The sequence below is a fragment of the Epargyreus clarus genome, unplaced genomic scaffold (genome assembly GCF_041222505.1).
Source record: "Epargyreus clarus isolate Ecla_fem2 unplaced genomic scaffold, WU_Ecla_fem_2.2 ptg000005l, whole genome shotgun sequence".
Classification (NCBI taxonomy): domain Eukaryota; kingdom Metazoa; phylum Arthropoda; class Insecta; order Lepidoptera; family Hesperiidae; genus Epargyreus; species Epargyreus clarus.
Window position 1 is genome coordinate 14110361 of NW_027332213.1, and position 27992 is coordinate 14138352.

The 27992-nt window shown below is 35.4% G+C and overlaps 5 protein-coding genes across 5 annotated transcripts; 2 read left to right on the forward strand and 3 right to left on the reverse strand.

Moving 5' to 3' along the window:
• Nucleotides 1-696: 696 nt before the first annotated feature.
• On the reverse strand, nucleotides 697-1237 carry kud (oligosaccharyltransferase subunit 5 kud; the record flags this gene model as incomplete). Its single annotated transcript, XM_073093732.1, has 1 exon — nucleotides 697-1237. A coding segment is annotated over one exon (252 nt), but the record flags the coding sequence as incomplete, so codon positions are not given.
• Nucleotides 1238-1710: 473 nt separating this feature from the next.
• On the forward strand, nucleotides 1711-5819 carry LOC140742368 (uncharacterized). The gene has a single exon (XM_073073288.1). It carries the CDS (start codon nucleotides 1884-1886, stop codon nucleotides 3471-3473), a length of 1590 nt encoding a protein of 529 aa, XP_072929389.1. The 5' UTR covers nucleotides 1711-1883; the 3' UTR covers nucleotides 3474-5819.
• Nucleotides 5820-7329: 1510 nt separating this feature from the next.
• Nucleotides 7330-11847, forward strand: LOC140742369 (uncharacterized). Its single transcript, XM_073073289.1, has 3 exons — nucleotides 7330-8582; nucleotides 9086-9322; nucleotides 9686-11847. The coding sequence occupies exons 1-3, from the start codon at nucleotides 7418-7420 to the stop codon at nucleotides 11719-11721; spliced, it is 3438 nt and encodes a 1145-aa protein (XP_072929390.1). The 5' UTR covers nucleotides 7330-7417; the 3' UTR covers nucleotides 11722-11847.
• A 96-nt stretch (nucleotides 11848-11943) lies between these two features.
• Nucleotides 11944-13826, reverse strand: LOC140742370 (uncharacterized). The gene is made up of 2 exons (XM_073073290.1): nucleotides 13245-13826; nucleotides 11944-12323 (listed from the first exon to the last, which is right to left on the reverse strand). The coding sequence occupies exons 1-2, from the start codon at nucleotides 13474-13476 to the stop codon at nucleotides 11962-11964; spliced, it is 594 nt and encodes a 197-aa protein (XP_072929391.1). The 5' UTR covers nucleotides 13477-13826; the 3' UTR covers nucleotides 11944-11961.
• A 6360-nt stretch (nucleotides 13827-20186) lies between these two features.
• Nucleotides 20187-27916, reverse strand: LOC140742371 (uncharacterized). The gene is made up of 7 exons (XM_073073291.1): nucleotides 27384-27916; nucleotides 24937-25061; nucleotides 24300-24432; nucleotides 23478-23645; nucleotides 22441-22641; nucleotides 21367-22105; nucleotides 20187-20725 (listed from the first exon to the last, which is right to left on the reverse strand). Coding segments are annotated over exons 1-7 (1689 nt in total). The 5' UTR covers nucleotides 27706-27916; the 3' UTR covers nucleotides 20187-20724.
• Between the last annotated feature and the right edge of the window lie 76 nt (nucleotides 27917-27992).

Sequence of the window (27992 nt, forward strand, 5' to 3'; positions counted from 1 at the left end):
CCATTTGATACGTTTTATTTTTGGCTTATGATGTGATGTATAAGAAAAATATCTTTTCTTGAAGCAATAAATCGAGGTGCTCAAATTTTAATATTCTTTATTGCAAATAAGTACTGTGTAATTATAATTTATATGTATATATAAGATTAATATATAAGTGTGACTTATTAAAAGATTTAGCTAATAATTTGTTTGTTTGTTTTTCTATCCTTGCATCAAAATTCTTATTAGTTCTATACACAAAGTGTACTCTGTGCCAATCTGCAGGTGTGCCAATCTGCAGGTTATATATTCAAAGCGGAGTAGCAGTTTTATGTGGGCTATACCATTTAGAATTTTATAGAGCTGGCTCTATTTCTGCCTCATAGTAGCCATCTTCATGTTGCAAAGGTGCTATGCTATAAAGGTATTATTTCCAACTTATTGTCAGTCTCCCTGCATTTAATTACCGGTAAGATAGTTCTACTATTCTACTACTACTATTCTACTAGGTACTAACCTACCAGAGTTACGGAATATAAGTTATAATTGTTTAAATTTATTGTCTGTTTAAGACACAACAATTAGTCAAAGCTCAAATAGTTTTTAGTATGATGTCTTTGTTTTAGTTGCAAAACATCCTTAAGTTATACATGTTGAGAAAATGATGGATAAGCGGTCATTGAGAAAAGTATAGCTGATTAGAAATAAAACCTCTTATTTGTAAATACAATAAGTAAAATTTAATTTCTCTCCTATTCTTATCACAATGGTGGCAGCGATGATCAATTTCATAAAATCGATGAAATATCAGAATGTTCTCATGATGAATACATGAATATTGCTATAGCGTGCAGAGCTATGGATAGCTATTTCTGAGACAAAGGGTCAATGTTGTTAACAAACATTTTATATTTCTTAAGATAAAAATCATTCATTAAACATACAATCAGTTCATATACATTATCCCACGGAATGATACATTATATTACTTTCTTAGTTTAAATCACACAAATATTCCAACCCATAGCAGTAAGAATATAATTCCGAAACCAGAGAATATGGATGCCACTAGAGAAAGAGCCAACTCCTTGAAAATATCCTTAGAAGAGGTAGAGCTTGTGACTTCGTACACGAAGAACCACGCCGTGAAAAATATCGCGATGCCGAGCAACAAAAACGTGAGGTGTGGGAAGATCGCCGGGTTGATAGGTGACGCGTAGCGCACCATCGATTCGATCTCCAACTGGAATATTAGACGTTAATTGAACTTCTATCCGATCAATAACATTTCTACTATAAAGGGAAATCATTTTTAAAACTTACACTCATTGTGATCCTTTTTAATATTCTACTTAGTTTCGACGAAAATATCAAACCAACCGGCCAATAACAGAACGTCACGAATCACGACAGTGACAGCGTGACACGACCTCAGCAAAAGACCTTTTTTGCTACACTAAGATCATGCATACTATTGTGCCCTCTGTTTATATGAAATAAATCTAATTAAAAGCTTTTTATTTAAATTAAACTAAAGTTTAAAAATAAACAATTATATTTTCAGTCGTTTCTTAGCAATATAAAAATTACTAATATTTTGTACATACTGCTCTTTTTTCTGACAACAGCTGTCACTGCTGTTAGTCATTCATTGTCAATGTCACTTATTTGACATTTCTGAATATGTTAAAAGTGGTTGCAACTTGCAAGATTAATGCTGAAAAAAGCGCGGGAAACGTTCAACTTGGCGGGCGCCTTTTTTTGAGATTTTTCATTTAAATTTATTTTTTAGTAATTTAAAGATCAGTTAAGTAGTGTATTGTAAATATATTTTTATTAGTTTATCTTATTATATATAGTTGTGTAAATATCTCACTTGGGTAAGTCTTTTTAACTATTTTATGGCGGAGGATGGTACCTTCGATCCTGGGGGACCTGAAATCCCCCAGGTCGGAGCTAATATTATAATTCATAACGAATCCAGTATGGACACTGATAGTTCTATCAGGTCTGAAAGGAAACGTGTTAAAGCTGCGCGCAAATTTTGTAAAAACTGCAATAAAAAGAAAAGGACCGATAAATCAAAACACCATAATAATTCAAATCGTAGCTGCATGTGCTTAAGTGAGGAATCTAGTGGAAATGAAAAGAAAAAACATAGAGCCCATAAAAAAGTTGATATTAGCTCTCCTCCATTGGAATCTTCACCCGCAGATGTATGTAACACCTCAAATTTGGAAGTATCTAATACCCAGGATACAGTTAGTACAGAACCAACTAGGCGCATTCGTTATTATATTGCAACAGATAATGCTCCTTTCCTTGTACATGTCCAAAAAGTTACACAATCGTTGTCTGACGGTGCCACACTCCACCCTATTACATTTGGTAATTTCCTCAAAAAAAATAATAATGTAATTAAAAATATTGTTAATGGCAGTCTTAAAAGAATAGGTCGCAATAGAATAAGCATGGCATTTGCCAACTATGAAGATGCTAATAAATTTGTTTTGAGCCCCCTATTAGAACAAAACAAGTTAAAAGCTTTTATTCCATCATTTAATGTTACGAGAGTCGGCATAGTAAAAGGTGTTCCCTCAGAATGGTCTGAAGAAGAAATTAAGTCCAATATATCGGTACCAATTGGTTGTGGTGAAGTTATAAATATGCGTAGGCTGAATTATAAGGTAATTGTTGAAGGATCACCTGTATGGAAACCCTCTCAATCTGTAGTACTGACCTTCGATGGACAGATATTACCTAAGAGAATTTTCATGTGCTATAATTCATTAAGTGTGGAACTATATATCTATCCAACTATACAATGTTATAATTGTTGTAAATATGGTCATACTAAGGTGCATTGTAGATCTAAACCACGTTGCTATAAATGCGGTCAGGAACATACAGGAGACACTTGTAGTGTCAGTGAAATTAATGCATACTGCTGTTCATGTTCTGGACCTCACTTTGCTATAAATAAATGTTGCCCAGAATTTGAAAGACAAAAAAGGATTAAGCTGACAATGGCGCAAAGTTGCATGTCATATCTTGAAGCCTCTAAAATACATCCCCCTATATCCAGGTCATATGCCGAAGTCTTACTTTCTGAACCAAATACATTACATTCCGAATCTATTCTTCCTACAGTACCACACTCTAGTACTAATACATCTACAAAAAAAACAATATTTTTGAAACCACGTGCACCACCTAAACAAGTGAGAGGATATGATAAATTAGCTCATAACTCTCTTATTAAAGATTATAACTCAAAGCTTTCTGCACCTAATGGTTCTGCTATTGCAAAAAGTACAATTGAACATTTTTCTGTAAAAGATATCATAAATGAATTAATTAATACTTTAATAAAGTTAAATATTGTAAAACCGGACAACGCTGCCTTTTTAATAAATGAAATGAATAATGCGCAAAACCAAGATGGACAAGTTAACCAACATAGTCCAATGGAATTGCCGCAGCATAGTTAGCAACAAAAGTGATTTAATACACTTAATTAATAAATATAACCCTATAGTTGTTACTCTGTCTGAGACATGGTTAAAGCCAGGTTACTCTTTTAGAGTTCCAGGTTTTTCATGTCTCAGAGAAGACAGGCCTGATGGGTATGGTGGAGTCGCCATACTCATACACAATTCAGTCTCCTTTACTCCACTTATATTGCCATACCATAGTGAAGGTATATGTGTTATTGGAGCTTATGTATATAATGTAAATATAATTTCTATGTATATTCCTAATCCTTCTTCAGCAATCTTATCTGAAATAAATGTCTTTCTAAGCAGATTACCAAAGCCATTTTTATTATTAGGTGATTTAAACTGTCAACATGTTACATGGGGAAGTTCAAAATCTACATGTTATGGAGAATCTTTATTAGAAATCTTAGATATAAATAGTTTGTGTGTACTTAATACTGGAACACCAACTCGGCGAACTAAGCCTGAACAAGGTGATAGTGTGCCAGATTTATCTATATCCACTCCTGATCTTGCATCTATTCTTACATGGCAATCATTGCCTTATTCATATGGCAGTGATCATATGCCATTGCTGATCTCTTTTCCCCATCTTAAACCACATACATTCAAAAGATCCTTCCGTTTAAAATATAAACTCAATAGCCCGGACTGGACTTTATTTAAGTCTAATGTTGACAAAAGATTATCTACTTTGCCTAAAGTTTGTAGAGGACAGGAGCCAGTTTGCGCCGAGGCTTTGGCAAAACTAATTATTGAAGCTGCCGACGAATCTTTTCCTATTCGAAAAAGCAGGCCCGATAAAATTCCTTCACCACCCTGGTGGGATGAAGATTGTTCTAAAGCAGTCTGGAAAAGAAAACAAGCTGAAAAAGATTATTGCAATTCAATGACAACTGAGAATTTTGACATTTACTGTCAGGTGTCACAAGCTTCAAAGAAAATTCTTAAAGAGAAAAAATTAGAAGGGTGGCAAAGATTTTGTTCTTCTTTATGCCCTAATGTTAGTCCTACTCTGGTTTGGCAGAATATTAAAAAATTTAGATCAGCCTTTAACCCATCCGTAACTCATACAATGCCATTATCAGTTGCATGTAAATTTATGGACAAACTAGCCCCAGCCTCAGTTCCTGAAGATAACATAATTCCTATTTCTATTTCATATAACGATGATCGCGACGGATTAAACTCACCATTTACCATGTCTGAATTAACATCTGTACTTAGTTACTTAAAAGACTCTGCACCGGGCGCTGATGGCATACCATACTCATTTCTTTCAAATAATTGTTATGGTGTCACTGAATATTATTTAAATTTAATTAATTCTGTTATGATTAGCGGGCACATCCCTCCATCATGGAAATCTCAGATTATCATACCCATTTTAAAACCTGACAAATCTCCATTGGAAGTTTCATCTTATCGCCCCATTGCTCTTTCAACTACTATAGCAAAAGTTGCCGAACATTTAGTTAAAAATAGACTTGAATGGTTTGTCGAAAGTAATAAACTTTTGGCTGATAGTCAATATGGATTTAGGAGAGGTAAAGGTACTCTTGACAATATAAGTATCTTAGTAACAGATATACGCCTTGCTTTTTCTAATAATTGTAGTATATTAGCAGCTTTTTTAGATATAAAATCTGCATATGATAATGTTCTCATTCCAATATTAAAGCTTAAGATGCTTCAATTGAATATCCCTAACATACTTGTAAATTTTATTATAAATATGCTATCTGAAAGAGATATTAACTTAAATGTAGAAGATCGTGTCATTACAAGGACGATATGGAAGGGGCTTCCACAAGGGTCGGTCCTTAGTCCAATCTTATATAACATTTATACTCATGATTTGGATAAAACGCTTAATGATTCTGTTAGAGTTCTCCAATACGCTGATGATTTATTGCTTTATTCTACTAGTTCATCAATACCCACAGCTTGTGAAAATTTATCATTTTCTCTTAAATTACTTAAAGAATGGTTAGACAGAAATGGTTTAGAAATATCAGTGTCCAAAAGTGCAATAGTTCTATTTTCCAGAATGCGAAATCCTCCACATTTAAATGTTATATATAATAATGATACCATTCCAACAAAAAGTGAGGTAAAATTTTTAGGTTTCATCTTGGATTCTAAGCTTTCAGGTATACCACATTGTCAATATATAGCTAATAAATGTGAAAAAAACCTCAATATCCTAAGATGTCTGTCAGGTGTATGGTGGGGTGCTCATCCGTACACAATGAAACTTGTATATAATGCCATGATACGAAGTGTTATTGATTACGGCTCTTTCCTATTAGAACCATGTAACGTTGCTGGTTTAAAAAAGTTAGAGGGTATGCAAGCCAAAGCCTTAAGGATCATTTCAGGTGCAATGAAATCTAGCCCAATCAATGCGTTACAAATTGAGTGTGGAGATCCCCCTCTACACTTAAGACGACAATATCTGTCGGATAGATTTTTAGGTCGGTGTCTCCAAATTTATAATCATCCAATTTTAACAAAAATCTGTCAAATTTATGAATTAAAAAATTCTCCATATTGGACACATAAATCTCCACCCTGCCTTCTTCGAAGCTTTGAGAAATTTAATAGTATTAAAGCTCCTACATCCGCTGACACTATGCTACCGCTGTTTAACAATAGTTACGATTCTTTATTAATGTCTCCTAAAATCTGCGAGATTTCCTTATCGAAAAATGATGTTCAATGTAATGTTAAATTTAATTCAATTATAAATAATAAATGGCAAGGCTGGCATCATATTTATTGCGATGCTTCTAAACAATCTAAATCTGGTTGTGTGGGTGTAGGTTTGTATCATTCCCAGTACAATATTGTACAAAAAATTAAACTTCCACCTGAAACCTCTGTGTTTACAGGTGAATGTTATGGCATCTTCAAAGCAGTTGAATATATATTAACAATGAAATTAGGAAAAACTTTAATATTTACTGATTCTCAGAGTGCTTTGCAGACTGTCACGAAATTCCCATTTAAATACAAAGCTCAGTTGTCAATAATCTTGGATATTAGAAATAAACTTCATACATGTCTATTAAATGAATTTGATGTAGTTTTTATATGGTTACCAAGTCACTCCGGGATTGCAGGAAATGAAAAGTCCCATCAATTGGCAAATGATGCAGTGGAGTGTGGTGACGTTTTTCCTTTTAAAAATTACGCCCAAGACCTAATATCCCTTGCTAAAGATTATTTATACGACTCATGGAGTGAACACTGGACATCGAGTTCCCAAAAAAAGGGGAAATATTATCATCAATTACAGCCAACAATCCCTGTCAAGCCTTGGTTTTATAAACTAAAGCTTGATAAATCTGCTACTTCTATTCTTATACGTATGCGCCTGGGGCACGTCTGTACTAAAGAACATCTTTTGAAATTGGGCATTGTTGATACTTCCGAATGTGTTTGTAAAAGTGGAACTCATAATCTAAACCATATATTTTTTTCCTGTCCTTTACACGATTCCTCCGCCCTTTACCAAAATCTATCTTGTCTTACGAATGTATCATTTCCACTATGTATACCATATTTATTGTCTACCCTTGATCCTGATATATATAAAATCTTAGCATTATTTATTATGAAAAATGATATTAAAATTTAATATTTATATACCTACCTTTAATTATTATATCTTTATCTGTATGTAAATTTATATTCAACCTACTGTACTGATCCTTCCTTTTCCAAATTTCATCCGTTTTTTATTTTTCTAATCCTCGTTTCCCCGTTTTTACGTGTCATTGGCTGAGCGTCCATGCGCCAAAGCCACAAAAGAAAAAAAAAAAAAAAAAAAAAAAAAAAGATTAATGCTTTGTTTACAACTGTAGTATAGAATATTATAAGGATCATGTAGACCTCAAACGCATTTAAGATGTATGTGTTAACACAAAGGCATGTGTTCTCAATGTTTTAAATTGAATGTTAACATCTCAGTTAAGCCTAACATCACAAGCAACATGGATGCAAAACCTCTCCCACCGAAAGAAAAAGTAATGTCGTACGAAGAGAAATCAGTAGGTTCCACACCATTTTTTAAGTGTGAAGCTTGTCCCTACATGGCCCTTGCGGAGGATGATATAAAATTCCACTTATTCACTGTCCATCCGGAGCTGGCTAAGAGCAATGGGCTCGCGGACAACATACAGATCAACTGCCCAGGGTGTACCAGCGTCTTTGATGCTGAGGAGACCCTCCGGACTCATCTGCGTAATCACCATAAAATGGGAATTAAAGATGTTAGGAAAATGATCAAAAGTCTAGTTCAGATAGCTCTTAAGAATGCTAAATTAAAGAAGGAAGAACGGAAAGATGACCCACCTCCCGACCCCCCGCCACGAGAAGTAGCTGATGTAAAGATACCACAATTGATAGAAATAGTACCGGACATTGCCACCAGGAATAATGGGTCTCTACCCAAAGGTGTGGCTTACATATCTGTAGACGAGTTGAACAAGATGAGCACTCCCAACTTCGAGAAGATTGATCCCAAAGAAGTTATACAGGAGGCGAGTATAAACATTGTGTACACAAATGAGGTGTCTACCCAGTATGTAAATGTGTCTGATACAAGCAGTTCAACTACTAGTTGCAATGTCATAGAGATGCCAAGTGTCCCGCCAGACCTGATATCTTCCATACCACGAGTTGCGGTAGATGATAAGTCTTCCCCAGACAAGGACATGACACATTCCCAACCACAAATATCTGAAACGGGATCTCTAATCACATATTCTCGTAGCTACAGTGAGAAAGACGTCAAAAATGTGGACTTGGAGAAGAAATTAACCATATCTTGTTCAATTGGCAACTGTTATTTCCGTTTTAAAGATGAAAAGAACTTGTTGTACCATAGGAAATGTCATCAGAACGGCAAGCTACAGTGTCAGGAGTGTGGGCAGATCACTCTCGGGGTCGATGCCCTGCACACGCACCTCTGGAAGGTCCATGCAATAGATATGGAGCTGCCCACCTGTGAGATATGTGGGTTCAAGACATTCCGCAAGTATAGACTACTTAATACTCACATGAAATGCCATGGAATCATCAAGGCTTATACTTGTAAGTATTGTATTGCATAGATAACACATATATATATATATATATATATATATATATATATATGTATATGTATGTCAATTATTTCTTAGGGGCAGATCATGCATATAGAATCCAATGTAATGTGGACACTTGTGTAACATCCGTCAGATAATATTAATGTCATATTGAGAGATTTGTTGGTAAAACACCAAATTTAAATGTATTTTTGTCATATACTCCAGTTTTCATTTTTATAATATAGGAGAAGCAAAAACAAATGCTGTCCACCAGATGCTAAATGACCACTGCCACCTATGAACATCTGTAATCAACCCCACATAAGATTAGAGCCCTGGAGGCCGACCTGATCTACACACATATACTAAGATTTAAGTTGGAATGCCACGGATATGTATGCGCCTCCAAATTCTAATTTTGTTAATTCGTAAATTAAGATTTCTAAAGATAAAAAGGCTCTACCGTCTTCAATTTGATATCCCATTGACGTTATTTTCTATTTTCAGGTTCAGTGTGTTCAAAATCCTTTAAGAATGCCAACCAGTTGTCCAAACACCGCTTGGTTCATAAAACGAGTGGTGATCTCCGGTGCCATATATGTCAGTTGGAATTCATCAATGAGAGGAGGTTAAAAGCCCACGTAGCAGCTGTGCATGACAAGGTGAAACCGTTCAAATGCAGCAACTGTGACTACACTGCAGCTCGGAAGTCTCAACTTAAGTTGCATTTAAGATCACATTCAGGTAAAGTATTTGGTGCCTTTCATTATACTGATTTTGTCATTATCATTATTATTATCAATCCATTTCTGTACACTGCTGGACACCACATAGAATAGGCTGGGTTTAGGCCATAGTCTACCACTCTGGCCAAATGCAGGTTGATAGAATTCACATATTTTTAAGACCTTGTTAAAGCCCAACAATATTGTTCCTAGAAAAATATAAAAAATAGGGTATATATATAATGTGTTTTATGGCTTGTTGGTATCTTTTCAAGTACATTCATTATTCCATCTGCATTAGTGAAGTGTAATTGTGTAAGTACTTAAGTTGTGCAAAATTAAAAGATTTCTCCTTTAACAACCCAAACTTTTTCATCTATAGGTGACAAACCCTATGCCTGTGACGAATGCAGCTACCGCTCCTCCGACCACAACGCAATGCGGCGCCACAAAAAGTTACACTCCAAGCAGAGCCTCTACAAATGTAAATATTGTCCATACACTGCCATACAGTCCACCATATTCACTTCCCATATGATCTCTAAACATCCCACTGTAAACTCGGAGATCCACTGCTGTCCATACTGCTCCTTCAAATCTGTGAATAAAGATAAATATGTCGTTCATCTAACTACCCATACGGATAAGGAAGGTATACCGCTCTTGATAGAGATGACCAAAAACGTGAAAGCAAATAAACCAAGTTGGACAATACCCAGCGACACGACGGAGAAAACAAATGAAGATACCAACATATCAAATGATCAGGTTAGAGAAACTAGCCCGAAAACGGTTAACACTATACCAATTGAAGTGTTCGACTGTGACAGTTTGTCAGAGGGAATCCCACAGGATTATCCAAAGACCTTCTGTACGACACCGACAACGAACACGCCGCAACCAGATTTTAATAACCAAGTTCTAGTCACAGACTTGAGTAAGGATGATAATAATTCAGATTGTCTCATATCTGAAAGCTCCAATGACACTATGTTAGAACGGCACCAGTACCCACCGCAACTACCTCTACAAATGACATATGACACCACGAAAACTAACTTGCACTTCCTGAACCCATCTGTGTCCATGGAGCAGAGTCTATTGCAGAATAATAACGTTAATTCGCTTGCATCAAGTCATACCTCTATGAATGGGAGCATAAGTAACAACATCATGTGCAATTTCCCAATCCGTTTGCCACCCGCACCGCAGATTTCGGTGCGCAATAACATTATGCTGAAAGCGGTCGACAAAATTTCCCTTCCAATGACTAAAATTACCGGACCCATTATAAAACCCACCCAAATATTACCTGTGCCATCGTCTATTCACTCTCCAATAAACATATCAAATGAACCAGATGGAGTACCGAGAAAAAAGGCTAAGATATCAGTGAAGAGTAACTTAATATTGAAAGGGCCGGATCAAGTCAACATGTTCCACTCTCAGCAAAAAATGGCTTTCAAAAGGCTCGAAGATAACGAGAGGTACGGCCTCGGTAGTCCCGTTACTTTTAATAACTTAATCACGACGCAGTTCATGCAGCTACAACCAGAGCCTACCTTGACAGAATCTCCGAGCAACATAATGCCGTACCCACAAGAAAACATCCTCGAGGACCCGGCGACCACGCCAGTCGACAACGACATGAATAGCAATCCTCAAATATTCTCGTTTAACCAACAAATGAACGTTAACACCATGACAATGCTTCCACCAACGGAGAAAATTCAAACGAACGACCCCAGCTACATCAAGCTGGAAGCCACGATCAAACAGAACACGCAATCACCGAGCTTGGAGAGAATGTGTAACGCGAACCTCATGAACAACCAAGCCATCAGCAGGGAATACAAGGCCTCGCCTCCCCTAGAAGATATACACAAAAATATGAGCGAAATCAAGAACGAAGTGAAATCCGACTCGTTTTACAACTTGGCGCTGAATAATTCAGCGGCAAATCCACCGATAATCGACCAGTATCTAATAGACAACATCATTCCAGAACAGTACTCGACGCATTTAGACCTATCCGCGGTTGTGTTGCCAGAGGTTTCGGATCAACAGAACGATGTAATAGAGATCGATGATAACTCTGACGATAATAAGCTTCTACCGCGATTTGACATGAACTTTCCGCTAGAATCTTTGTATTTGATGCACAATGACTTTCATTTCCTGGATACAGAGCCCTCATCGAATAATATAGGTATCGAAGTGCCGGTAAGCGAGATGAACAGAATGGTGACAGAGGTACCGATAATAAATCAGAAGGAGAGCTTAGATTTGGTACAACAGGATGGTACAAATGAGTTTCATACGTACATCCAAGGTAAAAAGGACCCCATGATGAATACTTCGGTGAGAGCGTCGACAAATAAAATCAATGTTAAAAATATAGAATTAATGAAGAATTAGTCAATACAGATGTAAATAAATGTAAATAGTTGTGAAATAATTTTTATAAATAATTTTACGTGTTCATAAAATGTATTTATATGTCAAATGGTAAAAGACTGTTTATTATATAATTTGTTGTTACAACTTAGTCATTTTATTTCTCGAAGACTTCCTGAATCGCTGACACAATCATACATTATTAATATTACTATTACAAAGAGATTAAAGATTAAAACCACCTTCCAGTTCACTTCTTTATTAACTTTTAGGATTTTTGCAATAAACTGCTATAAAATCTTTGGTGTTGCCAACTTCCTCCCTAGCATGTAAAGTCCATTCTGGTACCTGATCAAATGGCTTAGGATCTGTATGTACTCCTTTACCCTCACCTGGCCCTATTATTATTAACACATTCCCCGAAAAATATTCTAAATAGTCCTTAAACGCCGGGCCGTTATTAAAATAGCAAAATAATAATGCTGTAGAGTTGGCATTTCTTAGGAGAGATTTTGTGTCCTTGTCTAACGTAGGTGCAGTGAAGAGTAGAGGTATAAAGTTGGGCGGGGCATATTTGCAGCGCCACCAAGCTCCGTCCACTTCCACTCCTGACACCAGTAAACCTGAAATATTAACATTTTAGGTTGCAATGAGGAACGTAGGTAAATATGGCTAATTAAATACCGCCAAGTTGAAAATAAGGCGAATAGCGGTAACACATATACAAATTTAAAAAAATACATGTTATTATTGTATTAAGAGGTGGCGCCATCTTGTCGGCGGGTTACGTTTACGATAACTTTCTTAAAAACCATAGATTAGTAAAGATACTTCGCCGCCTTGAAATTGAATGAAGCCACAAACGGCTTATTATAGTAAGTTCTTTTTTTGAATTCTTGACAAATAAAAACATTTTTAGAGAAAATTTATGAATAAATAACTAATACTGCGTAATTTACAATTACAATGTACAATTTACATAATAAATAAGTAATTATTTCAAATATTTTAGGGACATTTTAGCACGGAGACGTGGCAAAACTTTTTTACGCAACTATTTCAATTCTCAAAACTGGGTACATTTTCTTGTTAGGAGTGAGTAATCTTTACTAATCTCATGTTAAAAACATACAATAATTTTCCGTAGTTACTTCGAGGTTCACTTCATTGAGGAATACTACACAGGTTTACTATATTTATTTATTAATGGCATACTAACAAAGTCCGTGCATAATTAAAATGATACAATATGTCAATTCCAAAAGATTATTGTTTATGCACTGACATGTTGGGTATCTGGATTTCTACTACCCAAGGTATCCAACACCGAAGAAAAAGGCAATCGCAATGCGTTAATGCTACCGCTAAGGCAAGTTTTGAAGACTAAGTCCAAATACATCACATAGGTCTAAGGATCTCAGGAAATAATGAAGCCTGCCATATCGCACCCTTCACCATACTAAAAACTATAAATAGCTGCTATATTCGAACCATCGATCCTGCACTTATTTAAGTAATTATATTAATTATGTATTATGGCCTACCTGTAGCTTCTGTGATCATCCACTCCAAAAGTCCACTGCCGCAACCGATACTCAGTATTCTATCACACCCCAACTCCACTAGACACTGACGTAGGAAAAGGAAGTTCTTTTCAGTAGGAAACACCCATAACAGCTTGTTTCTCTCGGGGTAATCACGGTACGTGTTCACGATGGCTTTCCAGTTCTTTTCCTTATACAAAGTGAGTACAGAGTTCACGAAATTATCCTCCATAATTTATTGGTACTTTGTTCGATATAAATACGATCCCAAACACTTGTTCAATCGAGCGATACCACTTGAATACGATGCCCTAAATAAACCTTATTAATACAACCATAAGACTTGCTGGCAGATAAATTGGAATCAACTGTTTGAAAATACTTTTTTTCACTGAAATGAGTTATTCCAATATTCGTAACACTAAGCCGCTAAGTTTTTCCAGATTTGACTTTAAGTCCACTCAAAATGATGTAAAATGCGTATGTTTAACTTTAAATTTATAATAAAAACTTTTAAAATATAAATCGCTAGGGCTGGTGAAATGCGGATGAGTATTGGCGCTGGCATTGACTCTGCCGCGTGCCAGCGCCGGCACCCTTACGTAAATCTTTCAGTTGATTGATTCTATACGTTCAAATACAGAGACGGACTATACAATAAAATAAATAACTATATTTACCGAGTCGTCGTTTTTTAAACGCTATAGAATTTAATATTCTATCTTTTATTATCTTTGACTTTAAAGCGCTTTGACTATCCCTACCTTTAGCCAAATTCGATGATTTTCCTTTTATTCTCCGACTTAAATTTGTGGAAATGTTCCACAAATTTAAGTCGGAGAATAAAGGAAATCTCGATTTATTAAATAAGCAGGAAGTTGCACGTGAAATCAGTAGGATCCGTCTCTGTAACATTTTCCCATTGAGGCATTAGAAAAATTGGCGAACTCCCAAACATATTGTTCGGAGTATCGCAGTTGGAAGTAACACACCGCCAACACCTGTGTGCGTCTACCTTTCCTATGATCTAGACTGGAACAAGTGTAAAATTGACTAATATCGTGAATTTTCCATAATTGTTGTTTAATCACGTCATTTTTTGTATAGAAAATACCTTATAATGTGTACCTAAGCTAGTGTTTCTTGTTCCGTGACCTAAGCAATGTTAATAGTGCTTTTGTTTTATTAATTTTGAAATTGATTATCATTTTCGATTTTAATCATTTTAATCTGGTTAAGTAATTAAGTATAGGATACTACTATAATATTATGAAAGATTAAAAAATCTTATCAGATTTATGGATAGACTTTAATACCTATTCAATTACTAAAACTATAGCAGTTAATAATTAATGTTTTTTTTTAAATTGATAAAGTCCGCATTAACATTATGGAATAAGATAAATAAAACAATAATTATTTGATATTTCATTTTAATAGTATCAAATTATTGCATACGGTTTATACTTTATAAACAATTTATATAGTCATAGGTAAAAATAGTAAAATACACAAACCAATAACAAATAGATATATAGGTTCGTAAAGGTTTGAAATTATGAAAAATATATAAACAAGAAAACAACATTTTCTACAGTTTCTCGCAACAAATCGTGATGCTCATTTATCTTCATAAAATGTGTATTACAAGGATTATGCTAGTTACAGATGAAAAATGTATTCAGAATATTGTTGACGATGTAGGATGTAAAATTGCGAATAATTGCATTTCGACGACCATAACCGTCGAAGTTATTCCTTTCAGTACCCGTTACATATTAAAACTTCTACATTACAAATTATCAAAATGCAAGACGGCATATGAATTAGAGATGTGCCGAGTCAGGTCGACTCGAGTCAGTACTCGAGTACTTACATAAACTCGCATACTCGAGTACCAATAGTGATACTCGAGTACCAGTAATACTCGAATACTGACGATACTCGTACACTACAACTACTACTCTTACAAGTAAAAACTTGATTAATTTTGTGTAGTGAGTGGCGTTTTTTTTTTGCTCTTCCGTGCTATTGGACTATGTTGTGCAAAGTACCCGAGTACTTTATGAATACTTTGGACTCGAGTACTGACTCGATTCTTTTTTATATGAGTACTAAAGTACTCGAATACCAAAAATGGCCGACTCGGCACATCATTAATATGAATCATTACTCCTTTTATAAGAAGCATTAATAAAACTTAAAAAGCGATCATCGGTTTCCGGGGGATATTGCAAAAGTTAATAACTACTTATCTTATTAAGAAAATCTCCATTACAAAAGTTCAAACATACAAAATTCATACTCTCCTTAGTAATTACTTAACAGTATTCTATTATGACTTGTGATGACTATCCTACGACCGTAGGACGGCACATATTAATTGGGAGACGGGTTAATTAGCTGTGGCTCCGATATTTATGTAAAAAAAATATCAAATCGTTATAAAATTGTAAATTTTTCCCGATATCAAACATTTCGACAGATTACAGCTTTTCACGTATTTTAATTTCAAATTTATTCATATAATGAGTACGGCTTTGCGACTTCTTAAAAATTAAATTATTCTTGAGATCAATGTACAAGAGATCACGATCTTCAGTCCACGTTTACAACTACTAAAAATTTCCAAATGTTAATGACACGTCGAAATATAATATGTATAGAAGGGAAGCGAATCTACTTTATTAATCTCATAGAACTGACATAGACACGATTATTGTAAATATATAATTATTTTCGATGGATTGTTTAATCATTCATTTTGACAAAAAAACTTTAGCAACAAATTTTGTACACTTTAAAGAACTTTTAAACTGTTAAAATAAATAAAATTAAATTTTCCTTTTTATCACAATTTGGCGGTTAATTTCCCGTCATATCGTTTGAAAACCGCGCTCCACTTCCATAAATATTAATTTCGATGTAACCAACTACATAATCGTAATAAATCGATCATTATTTTTGGCAGCGTAAGCTTATTGCATATAAAATTGTGTTCAGTGACAAACAAACAGTTTCACTTATGACTGTTCTGAAATACAAAAGCTACCATATAAAAAAAAACACATACACCTAATATTTTTTTGTACTGAAATTTTCTCATTATTCTTTTTACATCATTTTCAAAAAGGCACTGTTAGTTGATGTCAAATTAATTTACATAAGGTAAGTTGGGGTAATAGAGGAGCTGAGGTAAAACCGTTCGGTTGAAATTGTAGGCTAACTCGTCATATTTTTACCACGCTTTTATTAGCTTGAGCTGCATGTATGTAACGGAATCTTTGAACTAGATTTTTCAACTTCAAACCCACTTCAAACGGTCCGATTAATTTAAAATTTTGAACAATTATCAAGAACCGATGAAAATACACGATTTTAACCATTTAATTTTATCCCATTCTCCTCATCAGGATCGTCAGGAATAAAGATTAACGATTTTCCTTGAGCGATTCTAGCGAGGTTTTTAAACTATAATTATTATTTTAACTCTCGTCATAATACAACACGCCATGAAAATACGCACGTGTACGTCGTGAGCCCATTACGAGCACGTATACGAGTTCATTGTATTACTGCTGAGCACGGGTCTCCTCTTAAAGTGAGGCCCAACTGCCGAATGGTAAACTTTACAATTAAGAGAACGTTTTTTAAAGAATATACTTGTACATTTTGCACGTTAACGATGTATATCCATATACTAATTGGCAACAAGCAATTTAAATAATGACAAAATTAGTCAGTGGTTTTTCCTCAGACCCGATAGTACCCAACTGACCTTAAGAGATGTTTATTCAAATATCAAGAGGGAAGTAAATGCTCTTAATTTTTATGTCGTTAAACACAGTAATACCGAAATAAACAAGATACAGTACTGTTAGTTCGCTAGTTTTTCCATAGGTTATAAAAATTCATAAAGGCTTCAAATTGCAGTCTTACAAACATTGCCAATATATGGTAACAATAAATAAATTGGTACAAATATCAGGCGACTACGCACGTAACTGAATCTACACGTATGCATTTTTTGTAATAGAATTAACAAACGCGTATGACCACAAACGCCTTATAATATAAAAGTAGAAAACGAGCGTAATAAACGAATTTGATTTGATTTGAGCATGCAGTCCACCTGATGGTAAGCTACTACCGCCCGTGGACATCTGTAATCAACCCCAGATAAAAGTCATACCAGGAGTCGACCACAGATCTGTTATCCCTGAGGACTAAGCCGGAACACCTCGGAATAATAAATCTCCCTCACCACACCCTTCAACACAGAACACAGCAGCGCTTAATACTGTTGTTATTAGGCAGAAATAGGTGTGGTGGAGCTGCCGGAGTCATACTATTGTCAGGCAGACATACCTCTCGTGAGAGGTTCTACCACCCTCCATTTTTCAAAAACACCAAACCAATAGATATACAGTTACGTGTGTATTCTTAAAACGGACCAGAACGTCATTAATAGCAGCAATATTATTGCCACAATACTCTTATGCTTATGCAAGAGTTACTTACAACTACTACTATACCGATCCCAAAATCTAGGTTAATAAATGATTATTATATTTATTATCCTTTTAATATCGTTGCTTCAGAGACGGTATGTGAGTACTAAAAATAAAAAAAAAACACTGTACTGAGACCGGTTATTAATAATCAACCTATCTTAACCAAAGATCGATATTAATATCTGCGTACTAGAAGTTCCTAAGTTTGCTCTTTGGTAGGCAAAAATAAGATAGATAATTTATATGTAGATTGATTATTGATAACAGATGTAAATTATATAGGTCGCACTAATCTTTGTACCGACACAACACTACAAAATTTAAAAAGTACAAAGGATTTAGAAACATTGTTACATCATCAAAAAGGACGCTTAAAATATACTTTTGAATTTCGACTTTAATAATTTATACAGTATACCAAATACCGAATTTTAAATAAAACAATCACATTTTTATTTCATTTATGAGATCAATCAATAATTTCAATATGGTCCTCCGAGCCGGATACATACAAATCGGCCGATTGGCAAATTACATAAGAACGTTTCCAAATCTCTGAATAGTGTTCATAGTGAAATAAGAACTCAATGCTAACTTTATACCATATAAAGCGTCTTGGACGCGACTTACAACTAATGTTAGTAAATTTACTGACTGATTACAATTCATTCAAGTATCAAAACTCCGCATACACAACTATAATTAAACGATTAATTATAAAGCCCTTTACGCACCATCCATCGCACTGAGCGGGATGGTGCGTAAAGGTGTTAATATTATACATCCTTAATATTCATATCAAACTCACCCTCCACCCTCAAACAACCACCCAAAGCTCGACTTTGAGCAAAACAATACAGTTCATAGCAAAAGACTATCTTATTATATATTTTCAACGAATGTTCCAGTCTTTTTTCAATTGATATAAGTATGTGCGGGTTAATTATTGCGTTGATATTATGTAGGTTTTGCGAAAGAGGTATGTTATAACATATTGTTTTACAGGGCATCGAACCTTTTTGCCATACTTACAAAGTCCGTCATATAAAAAACGAATTTCGGCAGCCAGTGATACTTAAAGATTAGTTAGTAATTGTCAATCTTTGGTAGGCGAAACATGGGACAGATTGATTATAATTTTTATCCTAGTCATTTTCCTAGCTGTTTAGTTAAATGGCTAGATTTCGATTGAATCATTCAGGCATTACTTAAACATCACTGACCACCAAAATTCTTTTCTCTAAATGGAAGACATTGTATTTCGGGTTTTAAAGTCAAATCATAAACATTTAGGACATTCCATCTAAAACCATAATGTACCAATAACGTGGCATCTTTCTCACAATTTCTCTCTCGCTTTCTTTAACCCACATCTCTCCCTGTAACCCTCAAGTGCCTTATATATACATTTCCTACTACTTAATCGCTTAACAAGTTATCCAAAATCAATTTTGACTTTAGTGTAGATCGTTCGCGATAAGACTACACCACAGAGAATATACATCTTCCCTTTTCATACATTTTTACATACATTATGTAATACACTGTGTCTCAGATGTATTAATAAACAAATTCTGTGATGTCTGTGCATAGTTTTACATCCCTATAATAGGTACCACCCCCATTCATAAAACTAAGCCACTGTTTCATTTATTAAAGGTTTTTTCGTTCTTTACAGTATTTCAAATGGTAAAAAGTGACAAAACCAGTAGAAAAACCGCTGATTTGAAGTTTTTGTCAACAAGTATATAATATACTTTATGCTTTAAATGTTTATTATGAAAACTGCCGGTATTATTATAAATTTTGTGTTTGTTTTTATTTATATTGTATCAAATGCTTTCGTAAATTTCATCCTTTCAATTTAAGATGAAATTAAGTGTCATTTATTATTATATCCCTTACAATAAAATTGACCTGTCATGAAAATTCTGAATAATCATACATATTTCGACACGAAAAGATACAAGTAGTGTTTTTAAGAAAATCTGCGATTTTAAATCGTTTGATACGCCCTTGAGCCTAAAATATCTGGTTCTGAATTTAGAAAATCAACACACTATATTTTAAATATGTGCGACCACTTCTCTACACTTAGATGACAACTACTACGAATTTACAGTGCTCATATATCAATTTATTTCCTTTGTTGTTGGCAAGGTGTCGCAAGTGTCGCAACTATTTAAATTTGTAGCAGAAATAATATTTATTGCGTCAATGTACAGGATGCTGCAATTAATTAAAAATTGCATTGGCATCAATTATTTTATAATAATGTTATAATATAAATGAATATAACATCACTACCTATGGATTTACTATCAGTATTTGTCAGGTCAAAATATTAAATAATATTAAGTAAAAATAAAATTGTGTATTTTGTATTGCAGATTTAAATAATAATTATTGAATAGTAATATAATAATAATAAAAAAGAATGGAGCCAAATAAAAAAACAATCGAATAATTAATAAATAAAATGAATAATTCAATTAATATGTCATCTTTTATGAAATAATTAATTTTAAAATGAAGACTATTTAAATAATGAATTGTATTATCAATTTCATAGCCTTTTCATTATATTTATTATGTTAGTATTCGTTCATTATACTAAAAACATACAATTTAAATAATATAATATTTGTGTACATATTGTACAATTTCCCTCACTTCGTATAATGTAAAAATAGTTAGTCTGTTAATAAAATACATAAACTTTTCCACATAGTTTCGTACATTTGGGACACAGCCAACATATAAATCATATGATATTTATGTTGAAACACATCCGTCCACAAGAAATAATAAAGCTTAGTACCTACAGTAAGCCTGCTTACCCAAATAGTCTACTTGAAAAAGTTTATACACAGGGAAAAAGTTTAATGATTATATTGATAATATAGTCTTATATTACCTGCCTGCTTTGCTTACCAACTATTCCTCAGCCTTCCGTTCCAATAATATCTGAAATATACAAATACAACTTTGTAAAATACTTTTACTAATTTTCAAAAATGTGTAAGTTTTTTTTTACCATTTTTAAGTGAGCTTTATTTATAGATTATATATTATATTATGGAGTCTATATTTTGTTCTATGAGATATTTGAAACACTACAGACATGCATATAATTGGTTGCAGTTTATGACGTCATAAGTTAGTAAACATTTTTCATAAGTTAATTCAATGAAGTGAAGTTAACATAACTGTCCATAGTAATGACTGCCTAACTCTCTGTATATAGGTACTAGCTGACCCAGCAAACGTTGTATTGCCATATAATTAAAAAAAAAATTAGGGTTGTACTACCCCTAACATTTAGGGGGATGAAAAATAGATGTTGGCCGATTCTCATAGATACCGGATAAGCACAAAAAATTTCATCAAAATCGGTCAAGGAGTATGGCAACGAAAACTGTGACACGAGAATTTTATATATTAGATATAAGTCAAATGTTGAAGACTTTACATTTAAGGTATAGAAGTAAAAACGCATCTGTCACCTTTAAAGAGAATAGGAAATCCCACGGCACGGATGGCTCCCGAATTGAATTCCCGTATGTTAGCTTGGTGCTAGTCTGAGGTGCTAAAAAGCAAAAACTCACCAATTCATATTAAGCTTCAACTTCCTTCTCCAATGCAGCTTAGGACTCGTCTGATGCATCTTCACTTCTTCCTCATTCGCCATGCTCGAGTCCTTCTCCATTCTTTCATACAAAATCTTCTTATAAATCTCCATGTTCTTCACCGGCGCGCCCACGTCTAGATTATTCAAATTGTTTTTGGTCTCCAACTCTATGAGTTTCCTTTCGTCTATGGGTGGGAGTAAGACGTCCTTCCTACAAGCGATAGAGTTCGCCTTTCTTATTTTGTGAACGTATTCCGGCACGGGGCTTGCGACTTTTCTCTCCATAGTCGCGTTCCACTTACCAACGATGACACTCTCCCTCGCATTATTAGCTTCTAAGATATACGACTTATCTATAAAGGTGACTTCCTCTTGGCTATTCTGGCTTATATTTTCATTGACTTCTTTGTTTGTGGTTATTTCTATTACATCTGTGGTTTTCGAGTCTAGATGTTTTTGGATAATTTCTGGTGGGAGAGGTGGGAGGGGGTTAAGTATTTCTAGTTTAGCTTTCTCAGCGTTTTGATAACTTTCGTCGGAGTCGTTTATTTCCTGTGTGTCCTGTCGATGTAGTGGGAGTTGCTTGAGTGCGCTCTCGTCGCACTCCACTACAGTGGATGTGTCGTAGTTGGGGTGTGTATTCCGTATGTGGCGCTCTAAGTTATCCTTCCTTCTAAAACGTCGGTTGCAGACCTTGCAGCGAAATGGTTTTGAATCTGTAAATAATAAAGCAATACGCTCATTATAAACACAAAATATGTTAACGCTAAATGAATAAAATATATATATATATATTCATTTCGAACTGTGTATAGTTGACTTTGCTGAACTGCTTCCAATAGCGATGTCAGCTACACGCGGTGCGACTTGTACTACACGCACAAGTTATACACATTTTTTTTATTTTTTGTAATAAAATTTGTTTTTATAAACAACGTTTCTATTTCTATTTTTTGGCAGTAAAACAATTTGATGTTACTTTAATACATTTTTTTAAAGTTGGTTACTTATGCTGCGTTCAGAGGATATGGGGCATAAATATCATCCTCACCGGAGTGCACGGCGGCGTGGCGGCGCATGTCCTTCCCAGAGTGGAAGGCCTGCGGGCAGCGCGGGCACTGGTGCGGGCGGCGCGGGCGCGGCTCGGCGCGGCGCGCGCCCGCCTCGCCGCCGTGCGCCGCGCGCGCGTGCGCCTGCAGCGCCCGCCGCGACTCCTGCTTCTCGCCGCACACCGTGCACGCGCACTCTGTCTCTGTTGGTGATATTTCATATATCGGTTGTTTTGAAATTGAGAATAGGGTACAGATGTCTGTCTCCTACTTCATATAGATATGTAACAGATAGCAGTTTGACCAGAAACTGGTGGTTTTGATTGAGATCGACGCGCGCGTGCGAATACATGTACTCAGCAATAGATAAAATATGTTGCAATGAATCAGAGAATGAGAAGAGAGAATGAGAAGATCATATTTAAGTTATTTTGAAATTGAGAACAAGTAAAAATGCAAACCATACAGGTAATGTCAATATCTATTTATTTGATGACTACATTAGCTTACCTTCCCTTTTTTTTTTTCACTAAACCCCCCGATGGCCGTCCTCGGCGCTGCGTAGAGGACTCCGGGATCTCCAACGGAACGCAACCGGAGTCCTCTTGGGGGGCAACGCGCCTAGATGGTGAGGTGAGTTTAACGCTCACCACACCATCTGTTCACAACAATATGCCACCACACATACCCCCGTCCATCCTAGGGTTGCTGGCCGGGCGATTCGAGCTCCCACTCATGCCGTCCGCAACCCCGGATGCCCCCTTTCAGTCGCCACTTACGACAGGCAGGGGATACTGTAGCCCTATTCTGGTCCCGGAACCACAGGGACAAACTTACCTAACCTTATACATTACCTTACCTTATGCATCTATATAGAAGCGTAGACAATTGACAGACAGTTCTTACGAATTAAAACATTAGCTTAAACAATTATATGATAACCTTCGCAACAATCGCTCAGACCGTAGCAACCAACGCATTAATGGGCTGTCTATTTTAATCTGAGCATTACAACAACATTACAAACAGTATATCTAACCTTCATGCTTAGCGAGGTGCTTCCTATAGTTGGAGGAGTCCCGGAATCGTCGCGAGCACACGACGCAGGCGTACGGGCGCTCCTCCGTGTGCGTCATGCCGTGTTTGCGCAACGACGACACGTTGTTGAAGGCCTTGTTGCACTGGCTACACGCGTACTTCTTCTCTTCTGCAAAATTGTGGGTAATATTAGTTTGTATAGAGGTATAGTCCGCGCCACACTTATAGTTCGCTCTGAAGTTGATGCGCGCAGATTTAGTTAGCATATACTCCGTAACGTAAGGGCTCACTAACGCAGCTATGTCCCAGTGGGCATGAACGGGCCACGGACGGGTGCCGTGGGGTTCTCGCGCTGTCTTCGTCCTGCTAATATCTACAATTTGTTGTTGCGACGCGACTCGTTTCTATATTCTGAGCGAACTAGCAGTTTAGCACATTCTAATGGTCTGTAGGTAACGAAATTTATTGACATAGCCCTCAGAATTAGCCAGCTGAAGTAGGCTGACCGCATCTTTCATAGAATAGAGAACCAATTTAGTATTTAGTAGGAAGGTCCCCAAATGGAGGTCCCGTCTGGGCAAAAGAAGTATAGGACACACACCAACCAGATAGACAGATGAGAGACATGTTAGATATGAGTCAACCATTTAAGTACTCAGAAGTGGCAACAGCACCTAGGATCAAGTAAAATTCCAGCTCTCTCCGTTCTACATGTAATTATTCATTGACTTCCCATAGGGTCCACTCATGTGGACTGCACTCTTGTTTGCTACATCAATCTTAAAGCAAAAGATATTGCTACAAGTAGAGGTGGTATACTAACTGGTGTGCTTGAGTTTATGCCGCTGCAGCTTTGACATCTGGAAGAAGCTGTCACCGCACACCTCGCAGGAGTATGTGCGCTCATTGCGATGCACGCTCATGTGGTACTTGAAATGGGACAACACTGCAAAACTCTGCAAGGCAAAAAGTATTTTTTATGTAACAAATAGCACTAACTAACTAGTCATGGTGTTAGCTTATAATATCACTGTTTCCTTTTCACACTCTTCCATAAGATTCCATAGTTATCCAGACTGCCAAATGCAATCAAATCAGAGCTCAAATACGAGATTCATATGATACAACAATGCATGATAACATAACAATAATGTTGGAATGTTGTGTCCCATAGCAATTTCATGATAATCTGTGATGTGTATCATAAGAAATAACATCACACTGTCTTGCAACATCTTTGTACCTTGACCAAAACAGTTGATTTCTGTAGATTGACCAAAAAACATGGTACTGTTTGGACATTCTTCATGATTCTTGAGATGAAAAGATGTTCTGTTGTATTTGTATTGAATTGTATATGTACTAACAGATGCACAGAAATGATATTTTATAGTCAAAGATACATACTCAAAAGTATATCTAAATTAATAAAAAACAAAAATATTTTATGACATACACACCTTATTACAATCTGGACATTGATAAGGTTTCCTCTGTCCATTGCAATACGCATGGTAGGCCACCTGGCTGCGCGCATGGAACTTCTTCTTACACAGAGTACATACAAAGTATCTACCTGTACCATCTGAAAAAATATAGATATTTTTTTATAATATAGGAGTAGTTTGAAGGTGGTAGAACCATGGAACAGAAAAAACAAGTGGAAGTGCTAAGTAGGCGTGGCGCGGCTTCCACTACTAGGCGTTGTTACTCTCACTTGCCTTCAAACGAGTCTACTCATGTTTGAGCGTCGGTTCGAGACAGATGTTTGTCAAATTCTATAAAATAAATTATTAAGACATATTATGCTATTTTGGAATGTAAAAATGATAGCAGAAAGAAGACAATTAAAAATGGAGGTGTTTCGTACCATCACTGAGTACAATTTTATTTTATATTTCCTAAAATCTTAAAAATATCAAATTTAAAAATAATTTCCACATAGTCACGCTAACATCAACCTTAATGCTATCAAATAAAGTTCATTTTTTAATTGATTCCACCATACCAAAACGTCTAGAAGAATCCACGCTACTCAATAAGTGATGGGGGCAAGTATAATTTTTCTTATCGATATTTTACAATATACATTATTATAAAGGGAAAATATTATATTTAGAAAATAAAATTATATAAATCTAAAATTAGGTTCTTGCGGCAAAAAGTATCGTAATACCTACTACGTAATAGCTGTAACTCACATAGCTGAGGTGTACTCACATATCATATCTCTCATGACATATCTCATTATTTTTCGATGGCTTGGATTTATGAGTGCTACTAGTAAGGAGAAATAGACCGATGCTATATAATTGTTAGGATGCGAACAATTACTAAATGTTTAACATTTATATATTTACTCGTACTTTATATCATTTACAAAATATATCTATGTACAAAAATACGTTAACTATGTAGTACGTAGTATTTAGAGTCTTGAACATTTTAACCTAACTATTTTTTTTATAATATATTTTTAAAACAAATTTAAAATCTGCGGCAGCTTAAATAGCTAAAAACTTCATCTGTTACTCTATATATGTAACAAAATCTTAAGCTGCCCTTTTCAACAGCATCGGTCTGCTTTCGGGAACATTTTCGTTTCGTGCATTCATTTTTAGGATGTAATACTTATGTTTTTTATTTTACTTTTTAATAATTAATCCTTGTTTAATTTTAATTCTATTCTACATTTATAGCTAGCACAGTAAATCGATGAGTATCGATAATTTTATCGTAAATAAACTCTTTTGTCACTATTCCAGTAGGAGAAATATTACGCAAGTTTGGTCCGTAAGTTTAAAATGCTTAGGGCTATAATTGCATAAAGCCCAATCACTGCCATCTATGGTCAAGTAGCGGAACTACATTTTCAAATACTAAATGACGTAAATGCTTTTATGTGTTGTAGAAAAATAAACTTTAATATTATACGCGCCTAAGTTGTTTTTACATATTCATTCTGTATATTTTAGAATACTTTCGAGTTAACTATAAATGACCAATAAAATGATATTTACTTTAGTAGTGTTATATGTAACATGAAAAACGCAAGTGTGAGTTTGGCGACAACGGTTCCGATACATTCACTCGCACTTACCACTTCTACTTGATTTTCTTTTCTATGGGTAGAACCCTTTGTGGTTCGACTCCGGCAGCAACACAGCCACACCTATTTCTGCCTAATAACAGCAGTGTTAGGCGCTGCTGTGTTCCAGTTTAAAGGGTGTGGTAAGGGAGACAGACTTTTTTGAGGCGTTCCAGCTTAGTCCTCATGGGTAGCGGCGCATCTGTGACCGACCTCAGGTAGGAATATCTAATCCTATCTGGGGTTGATTACAAATTTCCATGGGCGGCAGTACCCACTTACCATCAGGTGGACTGCATGCTCGTCTGCTACTTCGATATTATAAAAAAAAAGCACATGAGCAGACCACCTGATGGTAATTAACTTGTTGGTATTTAATCAAACCCATATAAGATTAGATTTTTACTAAGTTGATCCACAGATCCACACTTACCCAAAATGATGTATCTGGTATGTTTCAGGAAAGGATTTCTCCCTTACCATAGCAAGGAGAAAATAAAATAGTTACATAACTTTTACAACATAGACAATGGTGTACATTATAAAGATGTTTGTTTGAAACTCAGGTCCACTGAAGGTCTTCATTTGAATTATGGTCATGCTTATCACTTATGAATGCTTAACACAGAGGTAAATGAGTAATAAGCCATTAATCATGAGCTATTATTGCTTTGTTTTTTAGTTGTTTATATTCTCTTCAAATTGTAACCTAGCATAAATTTACTATTACTATGGGTCTATCAAAAGCTGGCAATAAGTAAGGTATAACATTCCACAGAATATTTAAGAATATAAACAAAGGACTAGAATATAAGTTACCTGTTTCTATCCTAACATGAGATGTTTCTGGCTTCACTTTCTTACTTATATCTTCAAGTTCAGTCTGATTATCTTTAGCAGTCTCAGGGATCTCTACGGGCACCTCGTAAGCGGTCGCCGGCTCCTCACTCTCATCTTCCGTCATAGGAATATCACCAGCCTCCTGGCCAGTCCCATCTCTTAAACATGCCGCGCAACCTGCTTTCTCGTGAAGGAGACAATCCATACACTTCACATGACCACAGCTCTCCGTTACCAGCCGGTTCGTCGTCGAGTTCACAGGTTTCTTGTTGTTACAATTCACACAAACTTGCGAATTCATATTGGGAATTATATGTATAGGTTATCGGTGTTTTCACAATTACAAACTACGTAGCTGCATGTTTAGCTAGGAACTAACAGGGATATACACTAAATTTTAGGTTTATTTACATAATAGATTACCCAAAGCGATATAAAAATATATTTTACACTATTTCTACCCAAAGCGTAGTAAAAATGCGTTCAATAGTGGAAATATTATGACAACAAAGTAGCATTGAGTCATTATTGAGTATACAAACTATCAATAGTTATTTATATAAGCTATCTTGTATATTTTTGTACTCT

Excerpts from the sequence above, each read along its gene's own strand:
- LOC140742368 (XM_073073288.1), top strand. The coding sequence starts at position 1,884 with ATGGCGGAGGATGGTACCTTCGATCCTGGGGGACCTGAAATCCCCCAG.
- LOC140742369 (XM_073073289.1), top strand. The coding sequence starts at position 7,418 with ATGTGTTCTCAATGTTTTAAATTGAATGTTAACATCTCAGTTAAGCCT. Across the intron at positions 8,583-9,085 it reads AATCATCAAGGCTTATACTT|GTTCAGTGTGTTCAAAATCC; the intron begins GTAAGTATTGTA and ends TTCTATTTTCAG. Across the intron at positions 9,323-9,685 it reads GCATTTAAGATCACATTCAG|GTGACAAACCCTATGCCTGT; the intron begins GTAAAGTATTTG and ends TTTCATCTATAG.
- LOC140742371 (XM_073073291.1), bottom strand. The coding sequence starts at position 27,705 with ATGAATTCGCAAGTTTGTGTGAATTGTAACAACAAGAAACCTGTGAAC. Across the intron at positions 25,062-27,383 it reads TCATGTTAGGATAGAAACAG|ATGGTACAGGTAGATACTTT; the intron begins GTAACTTATATT and ends ATATTTTTTCAG. Across the intron at positions 22,106-22,440 it reads CCACGCCGCCGTGCACTCCG|ATTCAAAACCATTTCGCTGC; the intron begins GTGAGGATGATA and ends TATTATTTACAG.
- LOC140742370 (XM_073073290.1), bottom strand. The coding sequence starts at position 13,476 with ATGGAGGATAATTTCGTGAACTCTGTACTCACTTTGTATAAGGAAAAG. Across the intron at positions 12,324-13,244 it reads GATGATCACAGAAGCTACAG|GTTTACTGGTGTCAGGAGTG; the intron begins GTAGGCCATAAT and ends TTAATATTTCAG.